At 38.9% G+C, this 18,807-nt stretch overlaps 1 protein-coding gene across 3 annotated transcripts in view; it reads right to left on the bottom strand.

Moving 5' to 3' along the window:
* The window catches only part of FAM227B (family with sequence similarity 227 member B), a 213,772-nt gene that overhangs the window by 5,928 nt on the left and 189,037 nt on the right, over positions 1 to 18,807 (bottom strand). For 2 of the 3 annotated variants that reach the window (XM_069596547.1, XM_069596548.1), the window contains exons 14-15: positions 1,340 to 1,417; positions 147 to 221 (exon numbers count right to left, since the gene is read on the bottom strand). In XM_069596547.1, coding sequence (XP_069452648.1) covers positions 147 to 221; positions 1,340 to 1,417 — 153 coding nt within the window. The remainder of the gene's footprint in view (positions 1 to 146; positions 222 to 1,339; positions 1,418 to 18,807) is intronic. The other variant, XM_069596549.1, reaches the window with a different exon arrangement.

Here is an 18,807-nt window from a genome sequence, read left to right as displayed (position 1 = left end):
GTGCTAATCCAGATGAACTATTGAGTAGAAAACTTCAGCAGATATTCGTTTATGAATTTTTACATATTAAACCCATTGTGGTTTATATAACACATTTATTCAATTAAAACATTTTTTAAGCACTACAAGCTGAATAAGAAACAAACCTATGAAACTCCTTGTCAACTTTTTCCTGTCGCTGTCTTAGGAGTTTTATTTCTTCATTAATTACGTGGTTTTCTCTATAAAATCAAAGTTTGGAGTTAAATTTTTAAAATAATGCAGGCAGTTCTCATTGAGAAAGAATAAATCAACAATTTGCTGCCTTCCACATATCAGTAAAAGTTCCTTACAAAGCTTTTCAGCATCCCCTCCCAATGCATGACTTTTGGTATGAGGAGTTCCCCATCACATCTCCCCTTATAAACAGGCACCAAAGGCATCATCCACGTCACCTAAGCATGGTCTGGACTCCACCGTGCTGCTGCCACACAATCTGTCTTACAAGGTACCCGTTCCTGTTCTTCCCACTGAAAATAGGAAGCCTAAGGGCTCTGTGTGTGTGCATGCACATGTGTGTGTGTCAGTGGGAGGGGAATGGGGCCCCAGGGGAAGTACCAGCTCAGACTTCTGTCCTGCCTGCTGGATGGAATAGGACTTTGCTGACAACTCTTGGGTTTGCCTCTCTTTGATGTGTTTCCTGAACAGCATCTGGTACCGAAAGGGTAGGATGCTCATCCATTCTCCCCTTTAAGGGAAATAAGACAGCTAGGCAGTGATCTCGGTATCATAGGCAGAAGAATTGGACCCTGCCAGTTTGTTCTCATAAAAACTGATGGACATCCTCATCAAGCCATTTCATGCTTCCTGGCACATAAGAATACTATAACTGGCTAAGAGTAATAATTTTCAGTTAAGCACAAAAAACTTAAAATGTTTCCCCGATAAAGCATTTCAGAAAAGACCCCTTGCCTTTCCTCTACACCACCACTGCTCCAAGAACTCCTCCTACTGCAAACAACCTGTCTGTTCTCCAGGGCTTATCCTTGTAAATGAATAATACTCCAATCTCTGTTCTCTGGAACTCTCCTGGTTTCCCCACGTTGGAGTACATCCCCCCACCCAGACCACAGGAAAGCTTCCTTTCTCCTTTCAATCCCTGACACATGCCCAGTTGCCATGGTTACAACATACGTGAACACTTACCTGAAAGGAATCTCCAAGTCTATTACAAGATGCTCAGAGGTGACTCTTCTTGTCAGTAAAATAAGGAGCTTAGTTGTAGATAACTTCTGTGGTCACTTCAAGTTTTAAAAGTGTCTATGATTTTATATTTATCATTAGTGTGAAGTAAACTTACATTCTAAAATCCTTCCGGTTCTTTGCAAATTGTCTTTTTGTCTCCTTTAGAATATCACGATAAGTTGGTGCAGGTGGTGTGATAGGCCTATGGTTAAGGAAAGATTTTCAACTAGGGAAATTTGGCAGAGGCAAACAGTATCCTTCAAAGGGGGACTCAGGGTGCCATCTTGCCTGGGCTTCCCAGGCATGAAAGATCTCAAGTATAAACATGAATATTATGTCTGGGGTTGCCCTGAAAGGACCAAAAGAAGACAATATTCATCAGACCATGGCAAATTTATATCCATGATCTAGACTACACCATCCATAGTGCAAAGGACTTATAGTTTCATAAATCCCATAATTACTATGTTCATGTTTTTTATTTTTTGGTGTGATTTAAAGGCAGTGATTTGTTAAATGTAAATATTAAAACTGTACTAACATTTTTGTAACTGGATATTTGTTCATTTCTATATAGACTGAAACCTCAAAATCTCTTGGTTTTTGAGAGACTCTGAAAGTGACTGGCAGCATATGTTGGCTGCCTCTGCTAACTGCATGGAAAAAGGTAACAAGCAGAAGATATAAATGTTCTGCTAATGAATCTGGGGCTCTTTTAGTGTCTGTTCATGTTATAGCAGTGTCCGTGTCCCTAGCCCTGGTCTTAACCCATGTCTGTGTCTGGCAAAGCAGACACTTGGTTCCCTTCTGAAGTGGCAATCCGAAAGTGACTTGAAAGGAGGGCAGCCCTCATCTTGTGTTAATACCTTAGGTTCACTGACAAAGTAGGAGCTTTTAAACCTCTGCTGTCATTAAGACACAGGGAATGAGTTTGTATTTCCATGGCCCCACTCTTCTACCTGAACTACCCTTCAGTATCACCTCCATCTTTCTCTGAATGCAATTTGCTCATTTAAAACATATTTAAGTTCCCTTCAAGGATGTTTTTGATGCTCATTTAAATCTTAATTATCTGGTATAAGAATGTTAGGAAAAATTCAATGGATATGGTTCCTGAGACAGGTAATTTCCTGAGTAGTGTATCTCAATTGAGATAGCCAGAAGGAAAAACACGAATGGCTTCACAACAAAGATTCTTACAATAAACTTGTATAAAATTAATGTCTTCCTGTGATGCTCTAAACTACTCAGGAAATAATTCAATTATGATTGAATAATTAGTGATTGAATATTAAGGTCTTAGAATCAAGGAAAAGAACACTTGGTTTCTGCATACTCCAAACTACTTTTTCGGCAATGCCAGAGTGAGAAATTCTTCTGTTAACAGAACCTGTTAACAGCATCACTGAGTTGCTGGGAAGCAGTGTGGATAGCAGACCATACTTCATCCTACCAAGCACAGAGTTTGGGAGGGTCTAGATGATTATGTTACCCTGAATAGGATAGAAATTCTCTGAAATAGATTTGAGAGAGAAGTTCACTCCTGTTTATTATACATGCCAAGTTTATTTTAACCCCTTCATCATATCTAGGGTCTAGAGTATAGTTTTCCATAAAGATATAAGCCTAGAGGAGGAATCTCAAGATGGTGGAGTAGGAGGACGTGAAGCTCAGCATCCTCCACAAACACATCAAAAATACATCTACATGTGGAACCTTTTTCACAGAAAATCAACTGGAAACTGGCAGAAGATCTCTTATGCAACCAAAGCTACAAGAAGAGTCTCCGCATAACCAAGTAGGATGGGAAAAAAGGAATCAGGGCAGGACTGGCTTCCAGGGGAGGGATCTGTAAAGGAGAAAAGGTCCACACAGGGCAAACCCTGGGGAGCCCCCTTGTTTGCTAGGAAAATAAGCTGGGACAGAGGGGCTGGAGCAGCCCAGACTCTACTTGTGAGGAGTGCCTGTATGCTGACTTGCTTACAGTCAGGGCAGAGAGAGACTGGTAGCCAGCTTGCCACATTTCCCAATCTGAAGTGGGCACTGGGCAGGGCTACAAACATGTGCAGTGACTAAGCACTGACTCTCTGGCAGACAGACTCTGGGAAGGACTTGATCTGGCTTAGTGGAAACAGCCTGGATAGTCTGGGGGTGTATTTTGGGCCAGACTTCAGAGTCCTTTGTCACTGCTTGCATGGCAGGGCCAGGTGCAGTTGTGGTGGACTTTGCTGGTGCATGCAGAACACACCACAGAAATGCTCAGTGGGTGCTGAGTCTCAGATAGAGAGCCCCTGGGTAGGAGTATGCAGTGGTTGGTTTCCCAGAGGGAGTTTACTGGATCCACCCACCTCACACACCAACTTGGAGCCACATTTGGCACAGAGACAACCCAGGTCTCAGGCAGCAGCACAACTACTCCAGTTCCTGCAGCTGCAATGCCCACTCCACACTAAAACCTAACACTATGAACACAACAGGGAAAAAGATGTCTTTGGGCTGCTTCTAGGCAAAACTGCAGACACCTGTGTAGGTAATGTATAGATTCGCTGTGACCATATTGGCCTCACTTGCTTCATGGTTGTCTCGTTTGAAGCAGGCCATGCACTCAAAGACAAAGGAGTCTGACTGAACTTGACCCTCAGGGCTTCTACTCCAACCACTGAGGAGCAGACACCACCCTGATAGGGCTGAGACAGCCACAGAACAAGAAGGGGGCCCCACCCAATGTCCAGAATAGGCTCTGGACACCACATCCCCAATTACTTCCCTATCAGGGGGATAATCGCCAGCATACTCTCAGAAAGGATGTTGCTAGCACCTACACTGAAACTAGCCTCCGCACCAAAAATATTAGATTCATAGTCTATACAGGGGTGTTTCCAAATAAAAAGCCCTTTAAAGCTAACTATTTCCCCTAAATTCATAAAATCAAGTAAAATGAAAAAGCAGAGAAACTACTCCAAATTAAAGGAGAAATCCCCTGAAAGAACAAAAAAGGAAAGAGACCTCACCAGTCTACCAGACCCTGGATTCTAAAAGGAAGTAATAAAGGTGCTAAAGGAATTAAAAGATTATTGATAAAAATGCAGATCACTGTAGTATAGAACTAGAAACTATCAAATCAAAGTTAGACAACTCAGTTGCTGAGATAAAAACCAATCTAGAAGCAATGAATAGCAACTAAATAACATAGAAGAAGATATCTGGAAGATTAATGGAAATCACCTAATCAGAAGCTCAGACAGAAAGACAAATGAAAAAAAATGACAGCAACATACGAAATCTATAGGATAAGATAAAGCATGTCAACCTTTGCATAAAGAAGAAGAGTTCTAGAAGAAGAAGAAAAAAGGGGATTAAAAGTATATTTGAAGAAATTATTGATGAAAACTTTCCAAATCTAAAGAAAGAAACAGGTATTCAAGTACAGGGAACACAGAGGGTCCCAAAAAAGATGAACCCAGACACACACCAAAACATATATAATTAAAAAGCAAAAGTTAAAGAGAAGATTCTAAATGCAAGAGAAAAAAAAGTCAGTTATATGTGACCCCCATGCCTCATAAGGCTATCAGCTGATTTCTCTTCAGAAACTTTGTAGGCCAGAAGGGAGTGGCATGATATACTCAAAGTTCTGAAAGGAAAAAAAAACTTGTAACCCAGAATACTCTGTTCAGCAAGATCATCATGTAGAATAGAAGGAGAGATAAAGAATTTCTCGACAAGCAAAAATTAAAAGAATTCAACAGTACTAAACTTACTCTAGAAGAAATATTGACAGGTCTTCTCTAAACAGAAAAGAAACAATCTATAAGAAAGGGAAAGTCACAATAGGAAAGGCAAATATATTTAAAAATTGAAGATCACTTAGATAAACTAGTACACAGATTAAAAAATTATTTTTTGTAAAAGTGATTATAACTGCAATCATCAGCAAAAGAATGATATGTAAAATAGGACATCAAAATCACAGAAAGTGAAGGAGGGAACTATAAAAATGTAGATTGTTTAGAATGTGTTTGAGCTTGTGTGACTATCAATTTAAAGCAAGTAGATATAGTTAGGGATAAACATACTTGAAAACCAGGGTAATCACAAATCAAAAACATATAATAGGTTCACGAATACCCAAAGAAAGGAACTCAAGCATACAAAAAAGCCATCAAAGCACAATAGGAAAATCAGAAAGACGACACAAAAAAGAACTACAATATTAACAGGAAAACAAGGCTTAACATGGCAATAAGTAACACTTATCAATACTTCCTTTAAATGTCAAGGGACCATATCCTCTGACCAAAAGACATAGAGCTGCAGATTGTATAAAAATCAAGAACCTATAAAATGACCTACAAGAGACTCACTTCAAGGTGAAAGACACACACAGATTGAAAATGAAAAGGTGGGAAAAGATACTTCATGTAAATGGAAATGACAAGAAAGCAAGGATAGCAATACTCATATTGGACAAAATAGACTTTAAAACGAAGTCCATAAGGAAAGACCAAAAAGGACATTATATTATGAAAAAGGGACAAATACAAGAAAAGGATATTGCACTCATTAACATACATTCACCCAATATAGGAGCCCTGAAATATATAAAGCAAATACCAACAGACATAAAGGGGAAATTGACAGGAACACAATAACAGTAGGAAACTTTAACATCTCACTGACATCAGTGGACAGATTTTCTAGACAGAAAACCAGTAAGACAACAGTGGTTGGATTACATCCAAAGCACCCAGAATGCACATTCTTTCCACGCATACAAGGAACCTTCTCTAGGACAGACCACACATTAGGTCATAAAACATGCTTCAACAAATTTAAGAGGCTAGAGCTTATCTCAGGCTTCCCTAGTGGCTCAGCTGTAAAGAGAATCCATCTGCAATGCAGGAGATGCAGGAGACACGGGTTCGATCCCTGGGTTGGGAGGATCCTCTGGAGGAGGGCATGGTAACAGACTCCAGTATACTTGCCTGGAAAATCCCATAAAGAGAGAAGCCTGGAAGGCTGTGGTCCATAGGGCTGCAAAGAGTCGGATGTGACTGAAGCAACTGAGAATGAACATGAGAGCTTATCTTAAACATCTTTTTTGATCACAATGGTGTATGAAACTAAAAATTAGCCACAAAAAGAAAAATAGGAAAAGAACAAATGCAAGGAGACTAAACAACATGCTACAAAAAACCAATGGGTCAACAATGAAATCAAAGAAGAAACCAGAAAATATTTTTAAGACAATAGACAATGAAAATACAACCTTACAAAGTCTATGGGATGTAGCAAAAGCAGGTCTACAAGGGCAGTTCACAGTGATTTAGGCTTTCCTCCAGGAGTAAGAAAAATCTCAAACAGCCTAACCTACCACCTAAGAAGTCAGAAAAGGAACAAACAAAATTCAAAGTCAGCAGAGAATATAAGAGATCAAAATAACAATAGAAAACATCAATAAAACCAAGAGCTGTTTTCTGAAAAGAGGAACAAAATCAACAAACCTCTAGCCAGGTTTACCAAGAAGAAAAGAAAGAGGACCCAAATAAACAAAGTAGGAAATTAAAGTAGAGAAATAACAATGGATATTGCAGAAATACAAAAAATCGTAATACTATGGACAGTTATATGCCAATAATTGGACAACCTAGAAATGGACATGCTTTTAGAAATGGCCTGCAAAAACTGAGTCAAGAAGAAACATAATTTGAGTAGACTGATCAATAGACATAAAATAAAATCTATAATTAAAAAAGTTCCCTGCAAACAAAAATCCAGGACTGGATGGCTTCCCTGGGGAATTCTACCAGACATACAAAGAACTTATACCTGTTCCTCTCAAACCATTTCAAAAAAAAAAAAACCAAGAGGAAGGAACACTCTCAGATTCATTCTGTGAGACCATCATCATCCTGATATCAAAATCAAAGACACTACCAAAAAAGAAAGGTACAGGCCAATATCTTTGATGAACATGGATGCAAAAATCCTCAACAAAGTATTAGCAAACTGAACCCAACAATATGTAAAAAGGACCATACATCATGATCAAGTTGGATTTATCCCAGGGTTGCAAGGACAATTCAAAATATTCCAATCAATCACTATGATATATTACATTACAAAAAGGAAAGACAAAAAACCACATGATCATCTCAATAGACACAGAAAAAACATCTGACAAAATTCAATATCCATTTATGAAAAAAATCTCACCAAAGTGAGTATAGAGGGGCCATATTTCAACATAATAAAGGCATTTATGACAAACTGAGAGTCAACCTAATTTTTGACGGTGAAAAACTGTAGGCCTTCCTACTAAATTCAGGAACAGACAAGGATTCCCACTATCACCACTTTTATTCAACATCATATTGGAAGTTGTCGCTACAGCACTCAAACAAGGGAAAAGCATATAAGGTATCTAAATTGGAAGGGGAGAAGTAAAACTGTCCCCATTTGCAGATGACATGATACTCTATGAGAACCTAAACTCCACATGAAATGTATTAGATCCGGTACATGAATTCACCAAGGTATCAGGATACAAGATTAATATACAGTAATATATTGCTTTTCTTTATACTAACAATGAAATATCAGAAAGAGAAAGTAAAAAAAAAAAACCCTTGCTTAAAATTGAGTCTAAAAAAGTAACTTGGAATAGACTTAATCAAGGAGGTGAAAGAACCATTTGCTAAAAACTATGCTGCTGCTGCTGCTAAGTTGCTTCAGTCATGTCTGACTCTGTGCGACCCCATAGACGGCAGCCCACCAGGCTCCTCTGTCCCTGGGATTCTCCAGGCAAGAATACTGGAGTGGGTTGCCATTTCCTTCTCCAATGCATGCATGCTAAGTCTCTTCGGTTGTGTCTGACTCTTTGCAACCCCATGGACAGCAGCCCACCAGGCTCCTCTGTCCACAGGATTCTCTAGGCAAGAATACTGGAGTGGGTTGCCATTTCCTTCTCCCCTAAAAACTATAAAATGCTAATAAAGGCAACTGAAGATGATTAGAAGAAATGGAAAGATATCCTATGCTCTTGGATTAGAAGAATTAATATTGTAAATACAGTCATATTACCCAAAGCAATCTATAAATGTAATGCAATCCCTATCATAATACCCATGACATTTTTCACAAAACTAGAACAAATAATCCTAAAATTTATATGGAACTACAAAAGACTTAGAATTGCCAAAGCAATCCTGAGGAAAATGAACAAAGTTGGAGACATAACTCTTCCAGACTAGACAATACTAGAAATCTACAATAACGAAAACACCATGGTGTTCGCATAGAAAGAGATACGTGAATCAATGGAACAGAATATAGAGTCCAGAAATAAACCCACGTATCTACAGTCAATTAATCTACTTCGATTACGCAGTGGAGAAAATAGGCTCTTCAATAAGTGGTGCTGGGAAAGTTAGACAGCTATTGTACACGTAAATCAACAAAACAGAACACTCACTCATACCATATACAAAAATAAACACAAAATGGTTTAATGATCTAAGTATAAGACATAACATCATAAAACTGGAAGAGAATATGGACAAAACATTCTTAGACATAGGTTGTAGCAATATTTTCTTATATCGGTCTCAAGGCAAAAGAAATAAGATCAGAAATTGACAAATGAGACCTAATCATGTTAAAAGCTTTTGTACAGGAAGGGAAACTATCAACAAAACAAAAAGACAGCCTATTGGATGGGAGAAAATATTTGCAAATGATGAAACCAAGAAAGGGTTAATGTCTAAAATATATAAACAGCAATATCAAAAAACTCAATATCAAAAAACCAAACCATTCAATAAAAAATGGAGTTCAGTTCAGTTCAGTTGCTCAGTCGTGTCGACTCTTTGCGACCCCGCGAACCACAGCACACCAGGCCTCCCTTTCCATCACCAACTCCTGGAGTCCACCCAAACCCACGTCCAATGAGTTGGTGATGCCACCCAACCATCTCATCCTCTGTCGTCCCCTTCTCCTCCTGCCCTCAATCTTTCCCAGCATCAGGGTCTTTTCAAATGAGTCAGCTCTTCCCATCAGGTGGACAAAGTATTGGAATTTCAGCTTCAACATCAGTTCTACCAATGAACACCTGGTACTGATCTCCTTTAGGATGGACTGGTTGGATCTCCTTGCAGTCCAAGGGACTCTCAGGAGTCTTCTCCAACACCACAGTTCAAAGGCATCAATTCTTTGGCAGTCAGCTTTCTTTATAGCCCAACTCTCACATCCATACATGACCACTGGAAAAACCATAGCCTTGACTAGACGGACCTTTGTTGGCAAAGTAATGTCTTTGCTTTTGAATATGCTGTCTAGATTGGTCATAACTTTGCTTCTAAGGAGTAAGTGTCTTTTAATTTCATGGCTGCAATCACCATCTGCAGTGACTTTGGAGCCCCCCAAATAAAGTCAGCTACTGTTTCCACTGTTTCCCCATGTTTGCCATGAAGTGATGGGACCAGATGCCATGATCTTCGTTTTCTGAATGTTGAGCTTTAAGCCAACTTTTTCACTCTCCTCTTTCACTTTCATCAAGAGGCTTTTTAGCTCCTCTTCACTTTCTGCCATAAAGGTGGTGTCATCTGCATATCTGAGGTTATTGATATTTCTCCCAGCAATCTTGATTCCCACTTGTGATTCATACAGCCCAGTGTTTCTCATGATGTACTCTGCATAGAAGTTAAATAAGCAGGATGACAATATATAGCCTTGACGTACCCCTTTTCCTATTTGGAACCAGTCGTTGTTCCATGTCGAGTTCTAACTGCTGCTTCCTGACCTGCATACAGGTTTCTCAACAGGCAGGTCAGGTGGTCTGGTATTCCCATCTCTTTCAGAATTTTACAGTTTATTGTGATCCACACAGTCAAAGCCTTTGGCATAGTCAATAAAGCAGAAATAGATATATTTCTGGAACTCTCTTGCTTTTTCAATGATCCAGTGGATGTTGGCAATTTGATCTCTGGTTCCTCTGTCTTTTCTAAAGCTAGCTTGAACATCTGGAAGTTCATGGTTCACATACTGTTGAAGACTGGCTTGGGGAATTTTAAGCATTACTTTGCTAGTGTGTGAGATGAGTACAACTGTACATTAGTTTGAGAAAAAATGGAGAGAAGACCTAAATAGATATTTCTTTAAAGAAGACACACAGATAGCCAACAGGCACATGAAAAGAGATACAGCATCACCAATTATTAGAGAAATGCAAATCAAAACCACAATGAAGTATCACCTCTCACTGATCAGGATGTTTATCATCAAAAAGTCAACAAATACTAAATGCTGGAGAAGGTATGGAAAAAAGGGAACCCAAATACACTATTTATGGGAATGTAAACTGCTACAGCTACTGTGGGAAATAGTATGGAAATAGACTGAACTGAAAAAACTAAAATAGAGCTACCATATGATCCAGCAATCCCAGCCCTGGGCATGCATGAAGAAACAATGAAAACTCTAATTAGAAAGGAAACAAGCACTCCACTGTTCCCAGCAGCACTATTTACGATAGCCAAGACATGAAAACAACTCAAAGGCCCACTGATTCAGGAAGAAGTAGTGTGTGTGTGCATGCGCATGTGCATGCCTGCCTGTTGTATATGTAAGAGAGTGTTACTCAGCCATAAAAAAGAATGAAATACTGTTATTTGCAGCAGCATGAATGGACCTAGATAATAATATACCATGTGAAGTAAGTCAAAGATAAATATAGGATATCACTTATATGTGGAATCTAAAAAATAATACAAATAAATGTATTTACTTAACAAAAATGTTTGATTCCCAGACAGAAAACAAGCTTCTGGTTACTAGTGGGGAAAGAGAATGGGGCACATATAACAATAGGAGTAACAGATATACACTACTATACATAAAATAGATAAGCAAAAATAATTTACTATACAGCAAATATATATTCAATATTTTGTAATATATTCAGTATCTTGTAATAACCTAAAATGAAAATAATCTGAAAAAGTATATATATATCTGAATTACTTTTCTGTATACCTGAAACTAATATAATATTGTAAATCAACTATACTTCAATAAAAAATGAAAGATATAAGCCTGACTCAATGTCACAATGGTATATGTTTCTTAAACTTGTAATTCAATGAAAAGTTTATTTGTAAAATTAAGATCAGTGATCACAGATCACTATAACAAATGTAACAATAATGAAAAAGTTAGGAACATTGTGAGAATTACCAAAATGTGGCACAGAGATAAGAAGTGAGAAAATTCAGTTTGAAAAATGGGGCTGATAGACATGCTTGAATGCACAGCTGCCATGAATGTGAATTTGTAAAAAGTGCAGTATCTATGAAGTGCAATAAGCTGAGTTATGCCTATAATTTCTCCTTCAGAGTGCCTGTTAGAATTTCAAAGATATTATCCTTTTACAAAGTTATTTTGTTCTCATGAGTATGAGTTCCACGATAAAGTATCAGTATTTGGGAGCAAGATGATGTTTCTCATTCTGACCTAACTGAATTTTCTTTTCTTTGCGCATTCATTATAAACTATTGGTACTGAGACAAAGAACTGTTTCATTTCTTATAAATTTTTAGTTTTGAACATATGTCATCACTTAAATGAACTGGGCACACATTCGTTATAAAGTCACTCATTGCCCACAAAATTTGGTCATAATTGTATTAATATACTCACGCTGTGTAAGAAGTTGGTGCTAGAACCCCAGCTTTTTCCTTTCACTACTCAGTGGTGATGGTTTTCAGTAGACTTCTGTTAATATTTGTTAGTGAATGTCCTAATTTTTATTCTTTTCAGATACTTGAAGTCATCATTTTAATCGGTTGTAAAAAGACAAGAGTACTTTAAAGCTTATGAAAAATGGCTATATTCTAGTTCTTCAGGAAGACTGTGGTAACGTGTTTCCCAATTCTGCTGTCTGAATTAATGTCACACTTCATTTTCTTGTGCACTGCTCCATGGAGGTTAGTTATCGGGCAAGGCACTACATGGAGAATCGTTTGGGTACAAACAAAGTGGTCCTGTTCTGGGACCTCTCAACAGCTGTAGTTGGGATGTGACAAGAGCCAAGACACAGAGACTTCTTAAAGGCCTCTCTTCAGACTCTGGGGTATTTGATTTCCTTTTAGAATCACAGACTATTAGAGAGAGAGTGGGCCTCAAAAATTGTAGGGTCCAATTTTATTATAGTATAGGTGTAGAAACTGAGGCTTCTTGAAAGGAAGTACCTTGTCTTTGCGAGCTTGAAGAGGTGGTGGTGGTGGTGGTGGTGGTGGTGTGTGTGCACCTGTGTGTGTGTGTCTCAGAAAAAGAACAACTCAAAGGCAAATTTTGCTCTTATCTACCAAAAATAATGTCCCAGGATGAGGCTGCAGGAGACTTTGCTGTTTTCCTCATATCCCTTAGAGATACTTCTGGGAGTATTCTCAGGGTTGCTTCTGAGATTCCCATGTTCAAGTGCTCATTCTACACATAATGCTACTGTGTAAGAAGCAAAAGGAAGGTAGGCAGCAAGCAGTGGCCAGGATCTCCTCTACACAGTAGAATTCATTTGATTCTTAAACCTAAAAACTGAATTCCTGCATAACTTATCAGAATGTGGCCTAAACTCATCTTAGAACCATCACTTCCTGCTTACTGTTTACCTTGTTTACACCTTGTTAAGTGTTCTAATGCTGGATTTGGCAGTGGTGTCATACACTCACAGTATGCTACTACTACTACTGCTAAGTCGCTTCAGTCGTGTCTGACTCTGTGCGACCTCATAGACGGCAGCCCACCAGGCTCCCCCGTCCCTGGGATTCTCCAGGCAAGAACTCTGGAGTGGGTTGCCATTTCCTTCTCCAATTCACAGTATACCCAAGTTAAAAAAAGAATGCTATTACTAAATACATGTGCCTTACTCTATAAAAGATAGTACCACCGTTGGGATATTATGGGAGGTGGATCATAGAGGATCCTGCTGTGATTTATGTTGGAGAGCGCATTCACCATTGCAACGAAAAGAATAAAATACTTAGGAATATATCTACCTAAAGAAACTAAAGACCTATATATAGAAAACTCTAAAACACTGATGAAAGAAATCAAAGAGGACACCAATAGATGGAGAAATATACCATGTTCATGGATTGGAAGAAGCAATATAGTGAAAATGAGTATACTACCCAAAGCAATCTACAGATTCAATGCAATCCCTATCAAGCTACCAGCAGTATTTTTCACAGAGCTAGAACAAATAATTTCAAGATTTGTATGGAAACACAAAAAACCCTTGAATAGCCAAAGCAATCTTGAGAAAGAAGAATGGAACTGGAGGAATCAACTTGCCTGACTTCAGGCTATACTACAAAGCCACAGTCATCAAAACAGTATGGTACTGGCACAAAGACAGACATATAGATCAATGGAACAAAATAGAAAGCCCAGAGATAAATCCACACACATATGGACACCTTATCTTCGACAAAGGAGGCAAGAATATACAATGGAGTAAAGACAATCTCTTTAACAAGTGGTGCTGGGAAAACTGGTCAACCACTTGTAAAAGAATGAAACTAGATCACTTTCTAACACCCCACACAAAAATAAACTCAAAATGGATTAAAGATCTAAATGTAAGACCAGAAACTATACAACTCCTAGAGGAGAACATAGGCAAAACACTCTCCGACATAAATCACAGCAGGATCCTCTATGATCCACCTCCCAGAATTCTGGAAATAAAAGCAAAAATAAACAAATGGGATCGATCTAATTAAAATTAAAAGCTTCTGCACAACAAAGGAAAATACAAGCAAGGTGAAAAGACAGCCTTCTGAATGGGAGAAAATAATAGGAAATGAAGCAACTGACAAACAACTAATCTCAAAAATATACAAGCAACTCCTGCAGCTCAATTTCAGAAAAATAAACGACCCAATCAAAAAATGGGCCAAAGAACTAAATAGACATTTCTCCAAAGAAGACATACAGATGGCTAACAAACACATGAAAAGATGCTCAACATCACTCATTATCAGAGAAATGCAAATCAAGACCACAATGAGGTACCATTTCACACCAGTCAGAATGGCTGCGATCCCAAAGTCTACAAGCAATAAATGCTGGAGAGGGTGTGGAGAAAAGGGAACCCTCTTACACTGTGGGTGGGAATGCAAACTAGTACAGCCACTATGGAGAACAGTGTGGAGATTCCTTAAAAAATTGCAAATAGAACTGCCATATGACCCAGCAATCCCACTGCTGGGCATACACACTGAGAAAACCAGAATGGAAAGAGACACATGTACCTCAATGTTCATCGCAGCACTGTTTATAAGAGCCAGGACATGGAAGCAACCTAGATGTCCATCAGCAGATGAATGGATAAGAAAGCGGTGGTACATATACACAATGGAGTATTACTCAGCTGTTAAAAAGAATTCATTTGAATCAGTTCTGATGAGATGGATGAAACTGGAGCCGATTATACAGAGTGAAGTAAGCCAGAAAGAAAAACACCAATACAGTATACTAACACATATATATGGAATTTAGGAAGATGGCAATGACGACCCTGTATGCAAGACAGGGAAAGAGACACAGATGTGTATAACGGACCTTTGGACTCAGAGGGAGAGGGAGAGGGTGGGATGATTTGGGAGAATGGCATTCTAACATGTATACTATCATGTAAGAATTGAATTGCCAGTCTATGTCTGACGCAGGATACAGCATGCTTGGGGCTGGTGCATAGGGATGACCCAGAGAGATGTTATGGGGAGCGAGGTGGGAGGAGGGTTCATGTTTGGGAACGCATGTAAGAATTAAAGATTTTAAAATTAAAAAAATTAAAAACTAAAAAAAAAAAACAAGCTGCAAGGATATACTGTATTGTACAACATGAGGAATATATCCAATATTTTATAATAATTATAAATGGAGTATAACTTTTAAATTGCAAATCACTATATTGTATACCTGTAACTTATATATGAACTATACTTGAATTAAAAAAAATAGCCAACAATAACTAGTGGCTACCCTGTTAGGCACTATAGCTCTTGGAAGATAAAAAACAGAGTAATTATCTAACAGTGTATACATATTGATATTTCTTTAAATCTTGCTTTAAATAGTATAGATTGCCATTTTATATAATACTGTAAAATATCATTGAATGGATCACATATCTACTAATTATGGTTTTCTAAACTATCTGTCTAGTCGAAACTGTTCTTTTTTCTTGGAGAAACTATCAGAATATGAGAACAGTAAGGAAGAGAAAACTGCCTTTTATGGGCTAGTTCCACAAAACTGAGCCTATAGAATAAGAACCAATGGCTCATCTCTTAAACTAAATTATATTCAGAATCCACCTAGGGTGTTGTGACTAGCCAGGTTACAGTCCATTTTTTCAATGGTCTTCTTGCATGTTTTGCCTCATAAAATTCCTAAAACTTGGGCAACTGCTCTCTTATTTGCTTCACCACCAATGATGCAGAAAGTCGAATTCCTCCAACAAGTCACAAATCTCAGGATCCAAAAGGACTTGAAATTCATTTAGTCCAAGCCATTTGCTTGATACACATAGAGGACATTGGCTCACATCTGGGCTTAAATTAGAGTAAAATTTCCCCTATACTGCTGAACTACTGAGTGACGGAACTGAACTGGAAAAATAACTAGATGAAAGGGTTTTGGATTAGACACCTTTTAATCCCCCAGACATTTGTCTTTTAGCTAATTGAGTCTTTCAAAAATGTGATTACCAGGTGCTTCAGTTCAGTTTAGTTCAGTCGCTCAGTCGTGTCCGACTCTTTCCTGTCCCATGAACTACAGCATGCCAGGCCTCATTGTCCATCACCAACTCCAGAGTTCACACAAACTCATGTCCATCGAGTCGGTGATGCCATCCAGCCATCTCATCCTCTGTCGTCCCCTTCTCCTCCTGCCCCCAATCCCTCCCAGCATCAGAGTATTTTCCAATGAGTCAACTCTTTGCATGAGGTGGGAAAGTATTGGAGTTTCAGCTTTAGCATCAGTCCTTCCAAAGAACACCCAGGACTGATCTCCTTCAGGATGGACTGGCTGGATCTCCTTGCAGTCCAAGGGACTCTCAAGAGTATTCTCCAACACCACAGTTCAAAAGCATCAATTCTTCGGCACTCAGCTTTCTTCACAGTGCAACTTTCACATCCATACATGACCACTGGAAAAACCATAGCCTTGACCAGATGGACCTTTGCTGGCAAAGTAATGTCTCTGCTTTTTAATATGCTATCTAGGTTGGTCATAACTTTCCTTCTAAGGAGTAAGCGTCTTTTAATTTCATGGTTGCAATCACTATCAGCAGTGATTGTGGAGCCCCCCAGAATAAAGTCTGACACTGTTTCTGCTGTTTCCCCATCTCTTTGCCACGAAGTGATGGGACTGGATGCCATGATCTTCATTTTCTGAATGTTGAGCTTTAAGCCAACTTTTTCACTCTCCTCTTTTACTTTCATCAAGAGGCTTTTTATTTTTAGTTCTTCTTCACTTTCTGCCATAAGGGTGGTGTCACCTGCATATTTGAGGTTATTGATATTTTTCCTGGCAATCTTGATTCCAGTTTGTGCTTTTTCCAGCCCAGAGTTTCTCATGGTGTACTCTTCATATAAGTTAAATAAGCAGGGTGACAATATACAGCATTGACGTACTCCTTTTCCTATTTGGAACCAGTCTGTTGTTCCATGTCCAGTTCTAACTGTTGCTTCCTGACCTGCATATGGGTTTCTCAGGAGGCAGGTCAGGTGGTCTGGTATTCCTGTCGCTTTCAGAATTTTCCACAGTATTTATTGTGATCCACACAGTCAAAGGCTTTGGCATAGTCACAGAAATAGATGTTTTTCTGGAACTCTCTTGCTTTTTCCATGATCCAGTGGATGTTGGCAATTTGATCTCTGGTTCCTCTGCCTTTTCTAAAACCAGCTTGAACATCAGGAAGTTCACGGTTCACGTATTGCTGAAGCCTGGCTTGGAGAATTTTCAGCATTACTTACTAGTGTGTGAGATGACTGCAATTGTGCGGTAGTTTGACCATTCTTTGGCATTGCCTTTCTTTGGGATTGGAATGAAAACTGAACTTTTCCAGTCCTGTGGCCACTGCTGAGTTTTCCCAATTTACTGGCATATTGAGTGCAGCACTTTCACAGCATCATCTTTCAAGAATCACTTCCACTAGCTTTGTTCGTAGTGATGCTCTCTAAGGCCCACTTGACTTCACATTCCAGGATGTCTGGCTCTAGATGAGTGATCACACCATTGTGATTATATTGGTTGTGAAGATCTTTTTTGTACAGTTCTTCTGTGTATTCTTGCCACCTTTTCTTAATATCTTCTGCTTCTGTTAGGTCCATACCATTTCTGTCCTTTATCGAGCCCATCTTTTCATAACATGTTCCCTTGGCATCTCTAATTTTCTTGAAGAGATCTCTAGTCTTTCCCATTCTGTTGTTTTCCTCTATTTCTTTGCATTGATCACTGAGGAAGGCTTTCTTATCTCTTCTTGCTATTCTTTGGAACTCTGCATTCAGATGCTTATATTTTTCCTTTTCTCCTTTGCTTTTCACCTTTCTTCTTTTCACAGCTATTTGCAAGGCCTCCCAGACAGCCATTTTGCTTTTTTGCATTTCTTTTCCATGGGGATGGTCTTGTTCCGTCTCCTATACGATGTCACGAACCTCCGTCCATAGTTCATCAGGCACTCTGTCAGATCTAGTCCCTTAAATCTGTTTCTCACTTCCACTGTATAATCATAAGGGATTTGAGTTAGGTCATACCTGAATGGTCTGGTGGTTTTCCCTACTCTCTTCAATTGAAGTCTGAATTGGCAATAAGGGTTCATGATCTGAGCCACAGTCAGATCCTGGTCTTGTTTTTGCTGACTGTATAGAGTTTCTCCATCTTTGGCTGCAAAGAATATAATCAATATGATTTCAGTGTTGACCATCTGATGATGTCCATGTATAGAGTCTTCTCTTGCGTTGTTGGAAGAGGGTGTTTGCTATGACCAGCGCGTTGTCTTGGCAAAACTCTATTAACCTTTGCCCTGCTTCTTTCCACTTTCCAAGGCCAAATTTGCCTGTTACTCCAGGTATTTCTTGACTTCCTACTTTTGCATTGCAGTCCCCTATAAGGAAAAGGACATCTTTTTTGGGTGTTAGTTCTAAAAGGTCTTGTAGAGAGCAATATTGCATAGGAACCTGGAATGTCAGGTCCATGAATCAAGGCAAATTGGAAGTTGTCAAACAGGAGATGGCAAGAGTGAATGTTGACATCCTAGGAATCAGCAAACTAAAATGGACTGCAATAGGTGAATTTAACTCAGATGACCATTATATCTACTACTGCAGGCAGGAATCCCTTAGAAGAATTGAAGTAGCTATCATGGTCAACAAGAGTCTGAAATGCAGTACTTGGATGCAATCTCAAAAATGACAGAATGATCTCTGTTCGTTTCCAAGGCAAACCCTTCAATATCACAGTAATCCAAGTCTATGCCCCAACCAGTAACGCTGAAGAAGCTGAAGTTGAATGGTTCTA

This window comes from Ovis canadensis, chromosome 7, assembly GCF_042477335.2.
Source record: "Ovis canadensis isolate MfBH-ARS-UI-01 breed Bighorn chromosome 7, ARS-UI_OviCan_v2, whole genome shotgun sequence".
NCBI classification, from domain to species: Eukaryota; Metazoa; Chordata; class Mammalia; order Artiodactyla; family Bovidae; genus Ovis; species Ovis canadensis.
Note: the sequence above shows the minus strand (reverse complement) of the source record. Positions and strands in the feature narration are given on the sequence as shown.